Raw genomic sequence first — 21,779 nt, 5'->3', positions numbered from 1 at the left:
GGGGGGTTTTATGAATTGTCCACATGGTATGTATGGTTTATTCTCCTAATATCTCCTTCAAGCTGTGCCTATAATATTTTTTCTTAGTAGCACACAGATGAATGAGATGACTGGGCAGGCAATGGAAATACATGCCACACATTCCCCCCATAAAAGATTCCTTTTCTTAGACGATTGAATAGTGCAACGGGGCTCTGTTTCATCAGAATAAGAATGCACAAATGCCCATTACATGTGTTTTCACAACTGCTGCTGGTATTTTGTGGGGGATCTTTTCAGGAGGTCGACACAAACTGCCCACAGTGGAGACTGGTCCTGTATTCCCCCGGGGACTTCGGAGCTGGTCAAGTGAGGGAGAGTTATATAAACATTAGCAGTCCCGCACGCCCCCCCCTCTGCACCTCCCAGCAATTTCACACCCCCCTTACACACCTCCCTCCTTCTCTCTAAGCATCCCCTCACTGCAGGAGAAGAAAGGTGCATTGTAAGCCAGGATCCAGGGGAAGGGGGGTAGCAAGCGGTGCCTATAAGTTGCTGAATATTCCTTCAGTTTGGGCTACTCTTGCTCACGGCTCTGCCAAGGGACGGGCTTTTGGGTTTTTGGGAGGGGAGGAGGTGAGAGAGGGGGTCTGTGTTGGAAAGGGGGGCCAGGATCTGAGCCCAGAGCCGGGAAGAGCTGGGCGTTTACTGGTGGCTTGTGGGAATGATTTCATTTGAAAGGCCTGCAATATTTTCCCCTCTGGTTTTGGGAGCAAGTCGGACGTGTGAGAGCTGGGTCCAGCTGGGGACGTCTGCAAAGCACATGGCATCTCCTGCTGAAGGGCAGCCTCCAGTCCAGCACTGTCCTGTCACTAGAGGGGACCTGCCTAGTTACCTGCTTCCCTTTCCTCACTTTCTGCCTTGCTGTCTCTCTGTTCGCAGTCCCCGGCCGCCGCACCAGACAATGATCCTCTTGGACCTCTACCCAATGGATGGGGTAAGCAATAGCACTTTCTTTCTTAACAAACTGTTTCATTGAACTTTCTAGGTGCATGTTAAAATATCAGTAGTCTAGTATTTAGAAATGTTAAAATGAGGCTGATTTATAATTGGAAAAGAAGCGGAGATGGTTTATATATTAACCAATCAGTTTTCATCTTATAAATGAGACTAGGAATCTGATTAGCATTGACAACTGCTCCAGTTTTTCTACCTAAAGTCCACTGGTTTACCATGTGTGAAGTGATTGATGTACTGTGTAAGTCGAGCTTGTTAAAACCAATGGGATGTTAATTTTTTTTTGTTCTGTATGATTATATATTATATATATACTTTTATATATTATATATATATACTTTTTGTGCCATTTGGGTTCTGATTGTATTATACTTTAATAAGGCAGTGATAGTAAGGCTGAACCAATCTCCGTGGCCAGGTAGTCAGTGCCCCTAAAAACATTACAGGTGATTTGCTTACTATGCTGAAACTTTTTTAAATGTATCATCCATAGAAGTATATATATCTATCTATATATATATATATATATATATATATATATATATCTATATATAGATATATCTATATATAGATATATCCTGGTTCTAAAAATGATTCTGTTGGCTGCCCTAACAGAGACCTGCTGGCTCTTGAATACTGTTTTTTCACCTACTGGATTGTGAAATCTTTAGTTAGCCAATCATTAGTATCATATTGATTTTACTTTTTCAAACTTGATGCTCTTTTGTATCTCTAAACCAACAATAGGTTGCTTTTATGGGAAGGAACGAAAGAAGCTTTATGTTAGAAGTTTGCTGGTCCTGGACGATAGATGGCCAAGTTTTTAGTATATTTATGCCTCAAAGAATGGAAAGTTTTGAGCTATCCCTTGTGTGCCATAATCCTATTAATTGAAACAAGAGAAAGAACCCCTGATACAACATGAATTTGAAAATTTATGTTGTATCAGGGGTTCTTTCTCTTGTATATTTATGCCTCGTTTCCACTGAGCGGTATGGTTTGGTTCGGTACGCAATTTTTGCTGTTTCCATTGTCAAAAGTTGTGAATGGTACCCTAATTCTGAACCGTTTTTGGGACCTTTTTGTTGGGGTACCAAGCACATTAGTACCTTACTAACAGGATTGAGCTACACTGTTGAGGTACTGTTGAGCTGAGGTACTGTTGGCAGTGGAAACACAAGCCTGATCAAGGTGTACCATTCCAAACCGTACTGAACTGTACCGAACCGTACTGTACCGCTCAGTGGAAACGAGGCAATAGTTCCATAACCCGCATCCACATTCACATAAGTGTGAACTCAGTCTTAGGGCACATTGGCTTTAAGAGGTTTGGTAATATCTGCAGGGGAGGTAGTAGAACAATTTTGGATCCTTGCAGATCCAGGGAAGTTAGATATGTTGGATGATCACAAAAACAAGTTTTCTAGCAGTAAGTAGCTTAGTGCTGGGTATATTTACTTTTAGTTTGAGTTAAATTTAACCCCCTGGAGTAGTAAGAGACTTACTGTGGGGTGTGTACTGGTTGTTCCTTAGAATACTCAGCGACCTGTTGTGGGGTGTATACTAGTAATTCCCTTAAGAGTTGTAAGCGACTTGTTTTGGGGTGTATACTGGTTGTTTCCTAGTGTAGTAAGCTAATTGCTGTGGGGTGTATACAGGTCTATCCTAGTGTAGTAAGCAACTTGTTTTGGGGAGTGTACTGGTTGTTCCCTAGTGTAGTAAGTGACTTGTTGTGGGGTGTGTACTGGTTGTTCCCTAGAGTAGTAATCAACTTGTTGTGGGGTGTATCATGGTTCCCTAGTGTAGAAAGCAACTTGTGGGGTGTATACTGGTCGTTTCCTAGAGTAGTAATTGACTTGTTGTGGGGTGTATACTGGTTGTTCCCTGGAGTAGTAATTGACTTGTTGTGGGATGTATACTTGTCATTCCCTAGAGTAATAATTGACTTGTGGGGTGTATACAGTTTATTCCCTAGAGTATTAATTGACCTGTGGGTTGTGTACTAGTCATTCTCTAGAATATTAATTGACTTGTTGTGGGGTGTATTCCGGTCATTCCCTAAAGTAGTAATGGACTTGTTGTGGGGTGTATACTGGTTGTTCCCTAGAGTAGTAATTGACCTGTTGTGGGGTGTATACAGGTCATTCCCTAGAGTATTAATTGACCTGTGGGTTGTGTACTAGTCGTTCTCTAGAATAGTAATTGACTTGTTGTGGGGTGTATACCGGTCATTCCCCAGAGTAGTAATTGACTTGTTGTGGGGTGTATACTGGTCATTCCCCTGAGTAGTAATTGACTTGTTGTGGGATGTATACTGGTTGTTCCCCAGAGTAGTAATCGACTCTTTGTGGGGTGTATATAGGTCATTCCCTAGAGTAGTAATTGACCTGTTGTGGGGTGTATACAGGTCATTCCCTACAGTAGTAATTGACTTATTGTGGGGTGTGTACTGGTCTGCCTGTGTTTGTAGGTCTAGACATAGAAGAAGTGTGTGGAGCTCCAGAAGGATAGGAGGCTTTGTACGGGTTTCAGTAGATAAGTTTGCACCTTAATAATGAGCGTTTGTGTGCGTCTTGAAGATGAATTTGATTGATTCGGTCTTTATAGTAAATGGCGCAGTGTTCGTGTATGCTGATCCAGTAGTATAATTGCCTACATGGGTTGAATTGGTGCAGTGCATTATTCTGGGCGTGTGAGGGCCCAGATTGAGGACACTAATGCGACCAACATTGGCTGTGCTTCAGGTGAGAAGAGTAGGTGCAGATATAGTAAATAGAAAGTAATAACTTCAAGTGTGACCACACCCCAAGCAATATTTCTATAAAAAGTCGCGCTAACTTGAGTGATGGAAAATAAAGTCCATAAAGTCCATATAAATCAGGAACACGGTGTCCAAACAAGCTCCCTATGGGTATACGCTTACCAGAGTTGGTAAATCAAAAGGCAGGTTCTCAGAAGCAAATCTCGTCCCTTTGATAGTAGACTGGAACCGATATCTCGCGTAGACTCAATAAAATTGGAGGAAAGATAAAAACGCAATAGCGTAATACGCGTAGTTACGCTATTGCGTTTTTATCTTTCCTCCAATTTTATTGAGTCTACGCGAGATATCGGTTCCAGTCTACTATCAAAGGTGCAGATATAGTGGTTGGAGGGACAAGCGGCTTGGCTTTGACTATATGATTATACAGGGGTGGCTTTTTGGTAAGTGTATAAGATCCGGAAAACATTTGTCTTTTGTTTTTTTTATGTGCAATTTATAAGAGTGGACTGGTTTAGTTTTGGGTGTATGGAGGCTCATTGGCATAGTGTCGGGTGTACAAAATTCCAGATGAATGTGTAGTTCTGGTGGTATTTTCATAGCTCCAAGGAACTACCTTTTCTTGTATGTATTAGGTAGGTTGCTGGTTGCAGGCTCCCATTTTTTAAAAAAGTTAAATGGAATTGTGGCTTTAAGTATTTTTCTTAAGAAAAAAAATGAGTTGAACATTTTTGTATAGGCAGTGCTCCAAGACTAAAACCAAAATTATAGACCGAGTTCCTCCCCCGCTCTGTGTATATTCAGACATTCGACTTGTACGCTGCAAGTGGTCAGAGCTGTAGAACAGACAGGACATCAGCAAATGCTCTGTGTATTGCTCCATGTCTTCTGTAAAGTCACTAGAAACAAGGCATTGTGGGAAGTTCTCAAGTGCTGGGACTGACCAGAAGCTCTCTGCTCGAAGGAGAATGATCAGTTTCCAAATTGGTAGCTTGGCGGGTTTTTTGGGCTGCAGTTTAAATCTTTGGAAAGTTGATAAAAGGTAATTGCCGAGCACAGAGGGGCTGTGTCTTGCCAGCAGTTTTGTAGTTATGTAGATGTTTGAAGCATCCCGTTCCCGTCTGAGACCCCGAGGCACAGCTTCACTAGCAGTAATTGTTTATTCCTTGGCTGCCTTTCAACCTGCACCTGCTTTTATGTGAAAAAAAAATGGGATTGTCTACTTTTTCATGTGATTTCCAGATGGTTTTGCCATTGCAGCCATCTTAATTTGGTCAGAGAGAGAGATCTGATTTTTTGAAAACTCACAATAAGACCCTTGGTTGATTCCCCATTCAGAATTAGCCAGAGTCTTTATCTTTAGATCAGTGGTCTTCAAACTCTGGCCCTTTGCTTGGCTTTATCCTGCCCTTGGGACACTGTTTCTCACACTGTTTCTCCCACTGACACCAATGAAAGGGCACCATTCCTCCTACTGATACCAATGAAGAGGAACTATTCCTTCCACTGACACCAAAGATGGGACATAATTCTTCCCATTGACACCATTGATGGGGCACTATTCCTCCAACTGATACCAATAATGAGGAATTATTCCTCCCACTGACACCAATGAAATGGCACTATTCCTCCAACTGATACCAATAATGAGGAACTATTCCTCCCACTGACACCAATGAAATGGCACTATTCCTCCTACTGACACCAATGAAATGGCACTATTCCTCCTACTGACACCAATGAAATGGCACTATTCCTCCTACTGACACCATTGAAAGGGCACTATTCCTCCTACTGATACCAATGAAATGGCACTATTCCTCCTACTGACACCATTGAAAGGGCACTATTCCTCCTACTGATACCAATAATGAGGAATTATTCCTCCCACTGACACCAAAGATGGGACATAATTCTTCCCATTGACACCATCGATGGGGCACTATTCTTTTCACTTGTACCATTTTCCACTCCCATGGGCCACAGTCCAGCCTCCCTAAGATCTAAAAGGTAGTAAACTGGCCCTTTGTTTAGAAAGTATGGAGACCCCTGCACTAAATCAAAATTATGGTGCTACAACCCAATCATGAAGCGAAATCCCTCCGCGATGAGCGCACGATCCACAGTCGCTCAACAGCAAGCAAAATCATCCAAGAAAGCAATCCGCAACTCTGTCTAGCAGTAATTGTTTATTCCTTGGCTGCCTTTCAACCTGCACCTGCTTTTATGTGAAAAAAAAATGGGATTGTCTACTTTTTCATGTGATTTCCAGATGGTTTTGCCATTGCAGCCATCTTAATTTGGTCAGAGAGAGAGATCTGATTTTTTGAAAACTCACAATAAGACCCTTGGTTGATTCCCCATTCAGAATTAGCCAGAGTCTTTATCTTTAGATCAGTGGTCTTCAAACTCTGGCCCTTTGCTTGGCTTTATCCTGCCCTTGGGACACTGTTTCTCACACTGTTTCTCCCACTGACACCAATGAAAGGGCACCATTCCTCCTACTGATACCAATGAAGAGGAACTATTCCTTCCACTGACACCAAAGATGGGACATAATTCTTCCCATTGACACCATTGATGGGGCACTATTCCTCCAACTGATACCAATAATGAGGAATTATTCCTCCCACTGACACCAATGAAATGGCACTATTCCTCCAACTGATACCAATAATGAGGAACTATTCCTCCCACTGACACCAATGAAATGGCACTATTCCTCCTACTGACACCAATGAAATGGCACTATTCCTCCTACTGACACCAATGAAATGGCACTATTCCTCCTACTGACACCATTGAAAGGGCACTATTCCTCCTACTGATACCAATGAAATGGCACTATTCCTCCTACTGACACCATTGAAAGGGCACTATTCCTCCTACTGATACCAATAATGAGGAATTATTCCTCCCACTGACACCAAAGATGGGACATAATTCTTCCCATTGACACCATCGATGGGGCACTATTCTTTTCACTTGTACCATTTTCCACTCCCATGGGCCACAGTCCAGCCTCCCTAAGATCTAAAAGGTAGTAAACTGGCCCTTTGTTTAGAAAGTATGGAGACCCCTGCACTAAATCAAAATTATGGTGCTACAACCCAATCATGAAGCGAAATCCCTCCGCGATGAGCGCACGATCCACAGTCGCTCAACAGCAAGCAAAATCATCCAAGAAAGCAATCCGCAACTCTGTCTATTGCTCTTAAAAATCTTCAGTTTAATAATACTACACAAAATACATAAATTCAATACAGCAGTTGATGCATTTTAGCCTTATGGGCCGTATCACTACATCTTTATCACTACCTGCAAAGCAGAAACGCATGGCGCTATACTTTGCACTCCTGAAGCCTTCTGCTCTGCATGTGAGAAGGTAAAGAGAACGTATCAAATACATACCATAATTCTCCTTTCCTGGCGCCACTCCATGGCAGCATACCACATGCCTTCTGCCATGTTGGCGCCAGGAAAGAAGATTGTTGGTAAAAGGCGTTTCCTTTCTCGCATCTACTGTTGGTCACACTCTATCCAGTATGTGGCTGTTTGTCACCAATGATGCTTGAATTATTTCCATCGCTAGAGGAAAATAAACTACGGATCTGAATTTATTCTTTGTTCCCAGAATCATGAGAAGAATTTCTCTGCTTGCCTTTTTTTCTGGATACATTGGGAGAGATGTATAAAAACGAACTAACCTAAAGAATTTGGTCTATATTAGTCACTAAGGTGCTAGTATTAGTCTTTGCTAGAAATAAAATAACTGCTCTATTAACTCAGTCACATTCCAGCCTTCAAGGTCTTGTCCTAATTTCGGTAAAATAAGAATGTGCCAGTGACCAGTTTTTATGTAGGTGAAAGTTTTACACATCGTAAGAATTAGACAAGCCAGCCTGTAAAAGGTCATATGCCTTAAAATGTCAGGTATGGGGTATATTGTCTAGAATTTTCTGGGCTATTCTCTTCTTTCAGTGATCTGGAAAACTGTGCTTGAAACTTAATTAAACACAACCCTGCCATGCCTGGTGTACCGTAAACATAAAAGGGAGGTCATACAGAAACTTGTCTTGCATGCATAGGTCACTCAAGTGTTCATGGTTGAGGTTATGTAGAAGAGAGAGCATGAAAATATCTCCAGTGCTGGATTAATCCCAGTTGGCAGTTGAGCAGAAATATTTAGCAAAGATAGTTCCTTGCCTTATTTTTGACCAAAAAACATTTGTTTTAATTAGTGGTAAGTGTGGCTTTACAAAGCCACGTGATATAAAGTGATGGCAAAAGATTCAATCATCACTGGTGTCAGGCAGTTTAGGGGTAATAAATGAGGACTTTAAAGCTGTGGTCTCTAAACTGTGGCCGAGGTCCAGATGTGACTCGTTACTTGCTTTTATCTGGATGTTGGGGCACTATACCTTCCACTGATACAAGGCACTATATCTTCCACTGACACCAACTACGGGGCAAAATTCTTCTCACTGATACCAACATTGGGGCACTATTACTACCAATGACCCCAACAATGAAGCACTATTCCTTCCACTGACACCAATGATGGAGCATTGTTTACTCCCATTGCCACCAGGATATTTCTACTCTCACTGGCCAAAGTCCGGCCCCCTCAAAGTCTAAAGGACAGTAAACTGGCCTTTTGTTTAGAAAGTTTGGAGACCCCTGCTTCAGAGCATCCAAAGTGTTCCTTGTTACATGCCAACATTTCCTTGGACCTTAGAAATCGTAATTTTCACAGCCTTGCCACACAGAGGGGCCCAAAATCCAAGGAGAACCTTATGGCTTTCAAGGGGCATAAATGACACATCTTATTTTCTGACTACATATAGAAATTGTACCCCATTTTGTGGTGGGATCTGAGGTTTGCCATCATCCATTGTTATCAGATGGATATCTGCTAATCTCTGGCCACGCAAAGCCCGACCATAGACATTAGAGGGTGGTTATACAAGTAGCCATGATTTGATTGCCTTTCGAATGGCTAATCTTATAACTATGTAGAGCAGGGTTTCTCAACCAGGGTTCCTCCAGAGGTGTCTAGGGTTTCCTTGACAGTGACCGATTTCTGCTTCTCAGATAAGTTCCCACTGACACTATTGGTCTTTTTTAGCTATCTGTAAGGGGGCAATTCTTCCCAATGACCACAAGTGTAAGGAGCATTCTTCCCACTGACCATCGCACTAATGTAGCATGAGTTGTAGATATTGTTATTTTTAGAAGGGGCTCTCTTGAGACAAAAAACTATTTCAAAGGTTCCTCTGTGTTGAAAAGATTGATAAAGGCTGATGTAGAGCTTTGAATAAACTAGTAAGGTCAGTCATCCTCAATACAAGAGTTGGAGGGCTGAGTGGCACACGCAAAAATTGCCAGTAGTGCAGGAACAATATAGGTAACACCTTTTATCAGATGTCTATCTGCCAATCTCTAGCCACACAAAGCCCAACCATAGACATTGGAGGGTGGTCAGACATTTAGGCACGATTTGATCGCCTTTAGGACAGCCAATCTTAGGAACTATGTTGAGCTTTGAATAAAATTGCAAGGTCGGTTGTCCTTCATACAGGATTAAAGGGCTAAGGGGCACAAGCAAATATTGCCAGCTCCTCTCTTGTAGTGCATGAACGAATATAGGTAATACCTTTTCCTTATCTGCTGGTTTTGAGACTTTTAAAGCCATTAGCTGCTGAAGCCTTCCTGCTAGCAAATACCTTACCCCAGAATCCACAATTCGACTCCTTTTCCTCTATCTTGCATAGCATTTTAAGCCCTGACAAAGAAGGTATGCTTTTAATCCCCAAAACTTGTTGGCTTGTTACCTTGGATTCCTATGCTGGATTAAGAACTTTTGATCTCTAGAAATTTTGAATGTGGTGCTGTTGTTCTTTTATGTCTCCTGGACATTGTGCTAGAGGCCTCAAAAGGCCATCTCATGTCTGAGAGCAGCCTAACCAGAGACACTGTAGTCCTTCAACGAATGTTCTGACTCTATGTGCTTGTTTCAATACCTAAGAACAAAAAAACAGGATATGACGCCTACACAGACTACCACGAAATAATATATTTTTTTAAGTACTTTCATGGACATGTATTACAAATTTTCATGTGTTAGTCCAGCGTGAAATCCCTCCCTCCCCCCTGCTCCACACCCCCCTACCCTTCCTGGCCCTCCAATCCACCCACCCACAATCTCTCCTAAATAAAACCACTGTGCCGGATAGACGATGATCACTAAAAACTAGGGAGGCACTGATACCTCTCAAATACTTGCCGATACAAGTTACTAATACCTATTTTAAGTGTCATGTGACTTTTCTTTTTTAGATTAATAAAAAATTATTACTTAAGGCGGTGGTTAGCCCCAGTTCACATATAAGGTGCCTTTTGAACCTCATTCGATTCGCTGTCTTGGGAGCTGGTTCACATATGTGTGGGCACGCCACAGTGTTATTTTAAAGAACCAGGTATGATTTTCAGTCCGGTTCAGGTGCAATTTCCAGTGTCATAAACTTTAACAATTTCCACCTGAACAAAATTTCACCGGACTCTTTCCCAAATCGCACTGAAACTGGACCCTCACATATGTGGACCTGGGACTTAAAGGTATCGGTTTTAGTATCGGAGCATTTGTATATGTACAAGTACTCGTGCAATTGCTTACTATTGGCATTGATACCGGTTATGGGGTAACGCTGCTAAAAAACCCTTTATCCCCCACCATGTAGGTCTGCTTAATACGGACCTCCAATCACCAGGGCATGTGATCACTATGACCAACTGTATATACCCGTAGACTAGTTTGTCAACCTCTGAATCCATGTGATCTAATGCAACCTTCCTATAAAAAGTCCTAGAGTCCAGTGTATGACTGTGACATGAACTGGTGCGTGCAGGGTAGAATGATTGTTATCTCTCCTGTGAGACCCAAAACTCCTCCATATAGTATGCCCTCCAATACTCAACGCCTCCAAATGTATCCTATGGCGCTTTTCCACTTCATGGAACCGAAACGGTTCGGCTCACTTTTGCGCTTTTCCGCTGCATGGTACGGTGTTGGAACGGTTCGGTACGGTACAGTACTATACGGCGGCGCTTTTCCACTACATGGAACCGAACGGTACGGCTCGCTTAAACAGTACCACCTCGGTTGTGGTTCCAAGAGGGCCGTACAGATACCATATCCCACAATCCTTTGCATGCAGCCTTGACTGTTTGTCACTACTAGCCACTGATTGGTCGGAGAATCGTTGTTATCCCACCCACTTACTACTTTAGTGGAAAAGCAAACCGTACCGAACCGTTCCAACACCGTACCATGGGGTACCATGCAGTGGAAAACCAAACCAAGCCAAGCAGGACCAAGTGGAGCAGAGCCTGTACTTGCAGTGGAAAAGTGCCACTAGTCTAGCCTGCATGATTCTTGACTACTTTGTCCATAGGACCTTAATCTTTCTCATAAGGTCCTTCCAGCTAGTATGACCCTAGGTTAGTGCTTGTGGAGTCTGTCCATGTGGGACTAATTGCATAATTTGTGTCAAAGACTCCCACCAACTGGTTGTCGGATATGATTGCCAGTTTGCGTTAATTCTTTTTTTAGGACAGCTTAGAGAATAAATCTTAAAGCTGCTAGGTTGCTAGGAACAACATCCCTCCATTCTGCTTCTCTGAATTTTGTAAACAGGCTGAAGCCACCGCCTGCTCATAAGGTGCCTTTTGAACCTCATTCGATTCGCTGTCTTGGGAGCTGGTTCACATATGTGTGGGCACGCCACAGTTTCATTTTAAAGAACCAGGTATGATTTTTAGTCCGGTTCAGGTGCAATTTCCAGTGTCATAAACTTTAACAATTTCCACCTGAACGAAATTTCACCGGACTCTTTCCCAAATCGCACTGAAACTGGCCCCGCACATATGTGGACCTGGGACTTAAAGGTATCGGTTTTAGTATTGGAGCATTTGTACGCGTACAAGTACTCATGCAATTGCTTACTATTGGCATTGATACCGGTTATGGGGTAACGCTGCTAAAAAACCCTTTATCCCCCGCTATGTAGGTCTGCTTAGTATGGACCTCCAATCACCAGGGCATGTGATCACTATGACCACCTGTATATACACGTGGACTAGTTTGTCAACCTCTGAATCCATGTAATCTAATGCAACCTTCCTATAAAAAGTCCTAGAGTCCAGTGTATGACTGTGACATGAACTGGGATGTGCAGGGTAGAATGATTGTAATCTCTCCGGTGAGACCCAAAACTCCTCCATATAGTATGCCCTCCAATACTCAACGCCTCCAAATGTATCCTATGGCGCTTTTCCACTGCATGGAACCGAACGGTTCGGCTCACTTTTGCGCTTTTTCACTGCATGGTACCGCATGGTACGGTGTTGGAACGGTTCGGTATGGTACGGTACGGCGGCGCTTTTCCACTACATGGAACCGAACGGTACGGCTCGCTTAAACAGTACCACCTCGGTTGTGGTTCCAAGAGGGCCGTACCGATACCATATCCCACAATCCTTTGCATGCAGCCTTGACTGTTTGTCACTACTAGCCACTGATTGGTCGAAGAATCGATGTTATCCCACCCACTTACTACTTTAGTGGAAAAGCAAACCGTACCGAACCGTTCCAACACCGTACCATGGGGTACCATGCAGTGGAAAACCAAACCGAGCCAAGCAGGACCAAGTGGAGCCGAGCCGGTACTTGCAGTGGAAAAGTGCCACTAGTCTAGCCTGCATGATTCTTGACTACGTACTTTGTCCATAGGACCTTAATCTTTCTCATAAGGTCCTTGCAGCTAGTATGACCCTAGGTTAGTGCTTGTGGAGTCTGTCCATGTGGGACTAATTGCATAATTTGTGTCAAAGACTCCCAACTGGTTGTCGGATATGATTGTCAGTTTACGTTAATTCTTTTTTTAGGACAGCTTAGAGAATAAATCTTAAAGCTGCTAGGTTGCTAGGAACAACATCCCTCCATTCTGCTTCTCTCTGAATTTTGTAAACAGGCTGAAGCCACCGCCTGCTCAGGGTGTGGTTGGGTGTTTTTCCACACACATCACCGCTATTGAGAGTGTGAAATTGCTTGGAACCAGTAGACGAACAACGTTGCTCGGTCCAGTACAGACGTACCCATAAACTAAAATACTTCCAACGTATGAACAGGATTTTCATTGTGTAATATATCCCTGAGTTAGCTTAAGCTCCAAGCCAATATTCCAAGCTGGTTGTAGATGACGAGCAGACTGTGTGTCCTATTCTGCTTCTGGATGGTATAACAATCCACATTTAAAGCCAGAACTTCTTCTGATCCAAGGCTGGCGTGTGCTCCCGGTTGCTTTGCACGCTTGCCAACTTTTTTGGAAAGGTTTCCAGGGACACTTTGTCATTGATTCAGTGCGCTGGGGCTAACTGTCCCCAATTACCAAACCATTCCAGGTTTTGAGGTTTTGTCCGAGGAAAATTTATACTTCTGGAAATTTCCATGGTTTTTAGTTCTGAGGGACTGTACCACAAAACGGGCTTCTTTGTGCATTAAAGACTCAGTTCTTATCACCTAGCATAAGGCTGGAAAATCCCCAGGAGCCTTGTCGCTGATCAACCTTAAAATCTACAGCTGGTTCTAATGTTTCTATAGCTGGGATAGAATTACCACTGGTCCATAGTTGGGGCATTTTGACTTTTGAATGTTCTATTTATTCACCAGTCTTGGACCTAGCACCACTTTGGTTATTTAACGAAAAAAACAATGTTTAATAGTTAAAAGATCATTATGGTATATGTAGTATGATTATCCCATTATTCTACTGTCTTCCTAAAGTTTTCTTTAAGAATTGGGATGACCAGACTTCTAAATGAAATATTGGCAAAACAATTTAAAATGTCGCCAATAGCTTAACATTTTAAATGTAAAAATACCGAACACTATTAACAGATGGTACAACTGGTCAGGTTGGAAAAACAGCAAAACTTCCAGGGCACCTCTGCAGGAAAAACTTCATAAATCAAACTTATTATTTTTTAAATAACTCGCACCGAGTTGAATGGGTGCCATTGAAAAGAATTAGCTGCGACTTGTCATGCGACTTTGATGTCCAAGTCACACAAGTATGAATGGAGCCTATGTGTTAGGCTGAAATAGAAGTCATAAATTGTCCTCCTATGTATGCTGTCTGAAAAGTCTGATTGTAGCTGCAACAGTGCTGGGGGTTGGCATGCAAACAAAAAAAATACTAAGTACTCACGAATACCAACAATACGAGAGGTGCAGGTAGTCCCCAGTCATGTGACACATTTGACAACAGGAAAATATTTTCCTAATTGTTGGAACGATATCTACCCATTAATGGTCAACCAACGGGTCCATTCACACTCAAACTAGGCTTCTAGCACAGAAAACCAATTTAAATCCATAGTGGCAATCCAACTCCATTGTGCTGCACTAGAGTTACTTTTTTGTTTTTTAATTGTGCACACTGACTCTGATATAGATGTCATTTTAGTTAACTTACAGTAGTTTGAACATGTGTGAGTATAATCCACCGTCTTACAAACTTTAATTCTGCGTTTAGCTTCTACATATACACTATAAAAAGTATTGGGCCTGCCTTTTACACACACATGAACTTTAATGGCATCCCTGTCTTGGTCCGTAGGGTTCAATAATGTTATCCTCACAAATCTCAAGGGATCAGGACACAAAGCTTCCAAATGCACACAGTCAGACCAACAGACCAAGGAGACAGGATCGATCCAGGATGCAAAAGGATGGTCATAAAAGAGAAGAAACTCGATAGTGTAATACCATCAAGCTTTATTGATAAATAAAAAGAAACACACTTACAAACTCCAAGTGTAAGATCGCATGGAAACAAGCCGGCCGGCTCTCATGTAGCTCGTTCTGCAGGGCAGCGTAGTGACGTCAGCACGCCGTACCCTACGTGCTCGTCTTCACAGACTTCAATAGGGTGTCCTGATCCTTTGAGATTTGTGAGGATAAAATTATTCCATGCTTGTGTGGTACAGCTATCTGGTAAGGAGATATGCATGACCTCTGTGTGTGGCACTGTGGTGAATAGCCTGATTGGATCTTCTCCTCACTCCATTGACCCTGCAAGGCTCTGGGACTTTTGGATAATTTATGAACTGTCACGATTAGCACGCTTCTACTACATAGAACTTATTGCTACATCTATTTATGCTTAATATACACAGCTATGCCTATTATCAGCATATGTTATTGATGTATTGGTGTATAATCTCTTGCCTTGAGTTGATTTCCTATGAGTCAGTCTTAGGATATTTATCATAGAAGTTTTTATTATACTTATGTTGGATGAGAAGGCCTGGCTTGCAGTCTCCGCTCTTCTTCATCCCAAAGGTGTTTCTATCAGGTTGAGGTCAGGGCTCTGTGCAGGCCACTCAAGTTCCTCCACCCCAAACTCACTCATCCATGTCTTTATGGACCTTGCTTTATGCACTGGTCCAAATCATTTGGTGGGGGGGGGGGGGGGGCGGGATTATGGCACGGGGTTGTTTTTCAGGGGTTGGGCTTGGCCCCTTAGTTACAGTGAAGGAAGCTCTTAAAGCGCCAGACATTTTGGACAATTTCATGCTCCCAACTTTGTGGGAACAGTTTGGGAATGGCCCCTTCCTGTTCCAACATGACTGCGCACCAGTGCACAAAGCAAGGTCCATAAAGACATGGATGAGCGAGTTTGGGGTGGAGGAACTTGACTGGTCTGCACCTCAACCCAATAGAACACATTTAGGATGAATTAGAGCAGAGACTGTGAGCCAGGTCTTCTCGTTCAACATCAGTGTCTGATCTCACAAATGCGCTTCTGGAAGAATGGTCAAACATTCCCATAGACACTCCTAAACCTTGTGCACAGCCTTCCCAGAAGAGTTGAAGCTGTTATAGCTTCAAAGGGTGGGCCAACTCAATATTGAACCCTATGGTGTGTGTGTGTGTGTGTGTGTGTGTGTGTGTGTGTGTGTGTGTGTGTGTCCCCCAATACTTTTGACAGTGCATGGGCTCAGCCTTATTTGTTTTACTTAATCCTGGCATTTCTTTAACCCCCACTTAGTATGCAGTACACTGTACATAGAACTTTTCATTTGTTTATAGGTCTCGTTTACAGGGGCGTACCTGAAGTAGAACTATAGGGAAAACTTTTTTTTTTTCATTTTGGACAGAGTTATAACTGCTGTCAGATTTTTTTTCGCCATCTGTGTCCCACTGGGAATATTTCCCTTCACTTCCTGTCCCATAGCCAGACAGGAAGTGAGAGGAAATGCCTGAAAAATAAGGGAATTCATTGGGCACCCCGGTCACCAGAACTAGTGTCCCCATTTGAAAATTTCCTCCCTATTACTTTCTTGGGGTTGCTTTCACTTTTGGTAAGCAGGACAAAACAGGCACACAGACCACAATAAAAACTGACAGGGGGTCTAATCCCTCTTCACTCTATCCATAACTAAAAAAAAAATGTTGCCTTTAGTTATACTTTAAGTGTACACCCGTGTGCGAAGGGCTGTGTTTGCCCGGACACAGCCGCTGCTGCCAATTTGCTGGTGCATGTCCCCAAATGTTTAGGGACACGGACTCTAACTGTATGGGGGTTGGGCTTGTGAAATGACCATAGAGACCTGTGATCCTATATAGAAGGATCACAGGTGCTCTGTGATCCTTCCAGGGAGAAGAACGGTCAGCTGTGTTTACAACATCCGACCGTTCTTCTCTCTCAGCGGGGAGCGATCGCGGGTGTCAGGCAGCAATCGGTGCTGCCTGCCCCGTGCATCGGAGTTCCCGCTGCCGAGTGGGGGCGGGAGCACCCTGCGGCGCGCGCTCGCGCCCTAGCTGCATGCGCACGACGCAGTTTTTCTGCGGCGGGCGGTCCAAAAGCGGTTAAACCAGTCTTTATGGTATCACTATTAAAGTGATTGCGCATCCTTTTACATATATACCCAGTGAAGTGACTGGTCTCAGGGGATACACAGAGATTAAACAAATCCTCCTAAATAAGTTGTACTTGTTTATCTGCAGAAGTCTCTCTCCTACATCCGTTCAAAAATAATTGGAGGGGAGGGAAAACACCCCCTTCACACAGCACACAGGAATAGAGCTGAGGTTCTCAATCTGCTGGAGCTCCCTCCCCGTCACCATTTTTCTCTTGGTGTCTGGAAAATTGCTGATAGCAGAGGAAGGAGGCAGCAGACAGAAATGATACTTAGTGCTCGGGATTGAGACAAGTACACACTATAGAGGGATATGCCTTGTTCATATTTCATGTCTGAGGTTTACAACCACTTTAAGTCATATCTTGAAAATCTCTTTTAGAAAACTGCAGTTGATTTATTGTTCTATTCTTTTAAACTATGGCTAATGCTGGTCATATGTTGCCCTGTCAGCACCACCCAATCTGATAAAGGATCCGGCTGAGAATTCTCAGCCGAACAGTGACTGCTTCCATTTAGATGCACTCACTGTTTGGGTATTCTGACAGCTGCGGGAGCCAGCTATGTGAATAAAGTAGCTGTCACTCTTTGGAATGGAGGGCGGAATTAAGTGGGGCTGAACAAGAGAAATCCTAACATGAGATCTACAATCAACTGCAGGGTTGGGCGACGGGCTGGATAATCTAAATACAGTGGTCCCTCCAGCACAGCCAGCGAACACGGGCAGACCGCATCTAGGCGCTAGGTTCGGCCGCGACGTAGTCTCACAGACAAAGGCTGGCCCGTGAGTTAAACGTCTCGCAGGGTCGCATACAACGGGGCGTGGGTCTGAGTCGCAGCGGTCCCTTGGCCGACAGCTCCCCTACTTCGGTGGCGAGAATTCTGTCTGGAGCGTTACCCACACCATGGAAGGATAAGTACAGTCCCCCCTCTCCCCTTTTCTGGTGTTTTTTTGGGGTGGACTCGGGTAATTTTCAGGGACGGTCAGACCTGTCTGCAGGTTCCCTCCTCCCATCCTTAAATCCCTCAGTGAGCTGGGCTTCCCCCACTCCCTTTCTTTCACTCCCTGGAGTCTGGTGGGGGTCCCAGGGCAGAGGATGCTGCGGAAACCCCTGGGGTCTCCCCCACTCTGTAAGGGTCCTGGGATAGTGTATATCCTGCCCTAGTAGTCTGGAGGGGTCCCAGTGTAGGAGACCCCTAGGTGCATGCCCTACTGTTTGCAGTAAGTTATAGTGCAGGGGGGTCCCAGTGCAGAGTGCGCAGCGGAGTCTCCCCTAACGTGTGTCCTACCTTTGGGGGGGTCCCCTTGCAGAGGGCGCATGAAAAATACTGGCAGCATGCTTCAGCATCTGTAGCTGATGGCGGTCATTTTCCCTTAGTCTGGCTGGCCTCCAGCTGACGGTCATTTTTGTTTAGCCCGAGCCCGATGATGTCACGGGGCCATTTTCCCCCTAGTGTGGCTGGTTTTCAGATGGCAGCCATATTTGTGTAGCCCGATGATGTCACGGGGGCCATTTTCCCTTAGTATGGGAGATGCTGGAGATGGCCGAAGCCTCGTGGGAGTGCTGAAGCTCCTCCTCTTCCTCAGTTTCCTCTTCCTGGGCCTGGGACATATAAACAGGGATGTCATCCATGGTGATGTCGGGTCCGAATGCTCGGCACTCCTCTGACCGGTAGGGTGAGTCCTTGGGGGTCCCTGTTATCTCTCTCTCTCTCTGCTGATAGGTACTATGAGCCTTGGGGGGATCCTTTAGTGGTGCCAAAAGATCGTTTTTGTACTGCAAGGTCTTCCTTTCCTTATGGAACCTTTCCCTGTGACGGCGCATTCAACTCGGGCGCCGAGTGCTTCTTGGGCCTTCCGGCATCAATATTGCAAGTTTGCAAGGCGGCCACTTGGTCGTCGGGGCATACCTTCACAAAATTCTATAAGGTAGATACTTTGGCATCTGTGGATGCTTCTTTTGGCCGCAGGGAGAGAGGATTCCGGCTAACAGGCGCTGCCATGATGGCTTTGAAATGACAGGTGCTCTTTAAATGTAAGAAATCATTCTTGCTGGAATATTGAATATTTGCAAACAAAATGAAGGTTTCCTATTTAGAATAATAATCTGTCAGGTTAGTAAAACAGCGATATCAGAACCGATTCAATCATACAGTTTGTAGTGTACATAGATTTGCAAAACAATAGGATAAAAGAATATTCCTGAACTTTGTTTTATCTCATGGTTACCGTATCAATGTATCAATGCAGTGCATGTTATCTCAGCTTGCAGAGCTTTGGATTCATTGAATGAGTTTACAAAAAATGTAAATATTGTAGAATATAGATATATGCAGAATATATATATATATATATATATATATATATATATATATATATGCTACATAACTAAGCTCCATTTCATGCTGAATAAACTAAATGAATATTGTATCTTAAATTTTAAATTGAAAACTATCCTTGGATAGGTTTTTACTCCAAAAGCATTTTATTAAAATAAATTTGATTAAAAAAAAAAATAAAATAAAATCTGATTTATATAAAAAAAAAATATTCAGATTTTTATTTTTTTATTTTTTTTTTTAAATCATGTTTTTTTTTTTTTTTTACCACCCTGCCTGTAGGTAAAAATCGCAAAGCAAGCTTTACTACCACTTTAATTTTATCTCAATGTTGGTTCAAATGTAAGCTGATTGCTCTTTTCTGAGATACAGGTAGCCACTTGAGGGAGTATATATAAATCTAAATATGGAATTACATTCTCATGGCTCATATAAAACTTACAAAAAAAAAGTACTTTTATGAAGACGTTACGATATTAAGTAAAAATGTGTGTGCGCAGAGAAAGCAGCCCATTGGCTCGCTTTAAGCTCCGTAGGAGTTGAGTCTGTAACAAGCCCTCATTCTAAGCTGTAACATCATGGCCGTGCTTCTGTTTGGACGCGTGCCAGTTTTGTGCGCCGTCCTATGAGACTCGCCACTCAACGCCTGGCTTAGAGGCTGCTCTGACTGTGAGCGGTGTGGGCAGGAAGTTAAAGACTGTACTTTTTAAAACAGTAAGAGTTGTGTATGTGTAATAATTTATATAGACATTCATTGGCTGAAAAAAAATAAATAAATTTGGCCGCTACCCCCAGCTTAACGTTTATGTAGGTGTTATATGATAAGCCAGGCCTCCCCGCCCCTCCCCCCCCCCCCCCACAGGCACATCATTCACTTTAGTAAAATGTTTGCAACTGCTTTGACTCCACTAAAATCTCAGGTCCCAAATCTAAAGAAGCGGTGGGCATTCATTTATAATTCAGGAGCAAAAAGTGTAATATTTGCGCTAGTATTTAACCACTTCTGGACCAGAAGGATTTGCCCCCTTAATGACCAGGCCATATTTTGCGATTCGGCACTGCGTTACTTTAACGGACAATTGCGCGGTTGTGCGACGCTGTACCCAAATAAAATTGATGTCCTTTTTTTACCACAAACAGAGCTTTCTTTTGGTGGTATTTGATCACCTGTGCGATTTTTATTTTTTGCGCTATAAACAAAAAAAAGCGACAATTCTGAAAAAAAATTTTTTTTTTCACATTCTGCTATATAACATTCCCAAAAAAAAAAAATGTAAAAATCTAAATTTTTTAACATATGAGGCCAATTTGTGTTCTGTTACATATTTTTGGTAAAAAACAATCGCAATAAGCAAATTTTGATTGGTTTGTGCAAAAGTTATCGCGTTTACTAACTACGGGATTTATGTAATTTTTGTTTGTTTTTTTTTTGTTTTTTTCTAGTAATGGCGGCGATCTGCAATTGTTTGCGGGACTGCGACATTGCGGCGGACAGATCGGACCCCTGACTGACATTTTTGACACTTTTGGGGGGACCAGTGACATTACTACAGTAATCAGTGCTAAAAATATACACTTACTGTAATAATGACACCGGCAGGGAAGGGTTAACACTGTGGGTGATCAAGGGGTTAAATGTGTACCTAAGGGTGTGTTTCTAACTGTGGGGGGTTGTGGCTTGTGGAATGACCGAATAGACATGTGTTCCTATATAGAAGGATCACATGCGCTCTGTGATCATTCCAGGGAGAAGAACGGTCGGCTGTGTTTACCACAGCTGCCCGTCCTTCTCTCTCAGCGGGGAACGATCGCGGGTGTCAGGCGGCAATCAGAGCCGCCTGCCCCGTGCATCGGAGTCCCCGCTGACGATCGGGAGCCTGCCGCCAGTGGCGCACGCTCGCCCCCTAGCTGCAGGCACGCGACCAACATATACCTACAGCGGTTTGCGCAGGAGCGGCTACCTGCCGCAGTATAACTGCGGCGGGCGGTCATTAAGCTCTTAAATACTAAATGTCAATCATCAAAACAAATGTGTACATATAAGTGAATTCAAACAAATATGAGGATAGCAGCACCTAAATATATTGCACAAAACAAGTGAAAATGGCATGTATAGAAAATAAATGCACCAATTCCAAACAACAGCGCTAAAAAAAATCATTAAGGCTCCATTCACACATATAGGCGTCTCAGATCGCGGGCAGAATTGCTGCCATTCTGCACGCGATCCCGAACCATTGCAAGTCATGGGACGCCCGTGCGATTCCCGTGTCTTGCGATGGCACTCCAAATGCGGAGCACCTGAATTGCGGTAAAATCGCGCAAACAGACACGTAGGACGCCTGTCGCCCAAAAAAAAAGTACAAGAACTTCTTTTGGGCGACAGGGGTCCCGCAATTCTGTTTGCTCGATTTTACCGCGATTCGTCAGGCGATAATCGCAGGAAAATATCGCGCCGCATTTGGGGTGCCATTGCAAGTCACAGGAATCGCACAGGCATCCTGCGACTTGCAATGGTTTCGGGATCGCGGGCAGAATTGCCGCAATTCTGCCCGTGATCTGAGACGCCTATATGTGAATGGAGCCTAAGTGCCCGGCGACAATCGCGGCAAAACTGCGCCGCGTTTGGGGTGCCAGTGCAAGTCACGAGAATCACACGGGCAGAATCGCCCACAATCCGAGAAGCCTATATGTGAAT

The 21,779-nt window shown here is 43.5% G+C and overlaps 1 protein-coding gene across 1 annotated transcript in view; it reads left to right on the top strand.

Moving 5' to 3' along the window:
- WWP2 (WW domain containing E3 ubiquitin protein ligase 2) overlaps positions 1–21,779 on the top strand; it is a 141,886-nt gene that overhangs the window by 83,831 nt on the left and 36,276 nt on the right. Inside the window, exon 9 of the mRNA XM_082269685.1 lies at positions 922–976. Coding sequence (XP_082125811.1) covers positions 922–976 — 55 coding nt within the window. The remainder of the gene's footprint in view (positions 1–921; positions 977–21,779) is intronic.

The sequence above is a fragment of the Pelophylax lessonae genome, assembly GCF_965119305.1.
Source record: "Pelophylax lessonae genome assembly, chromosome: 10".
Taxonomy (NCBI): Eukaryota; Metazoa; Chordata; class Amphibia; order Anura; family Ranidae; genus Pelophylax; species Pelophylax lessonae.
This window is presented reverse-complemented; position numbering and strand designations above follow the sequence as displayed.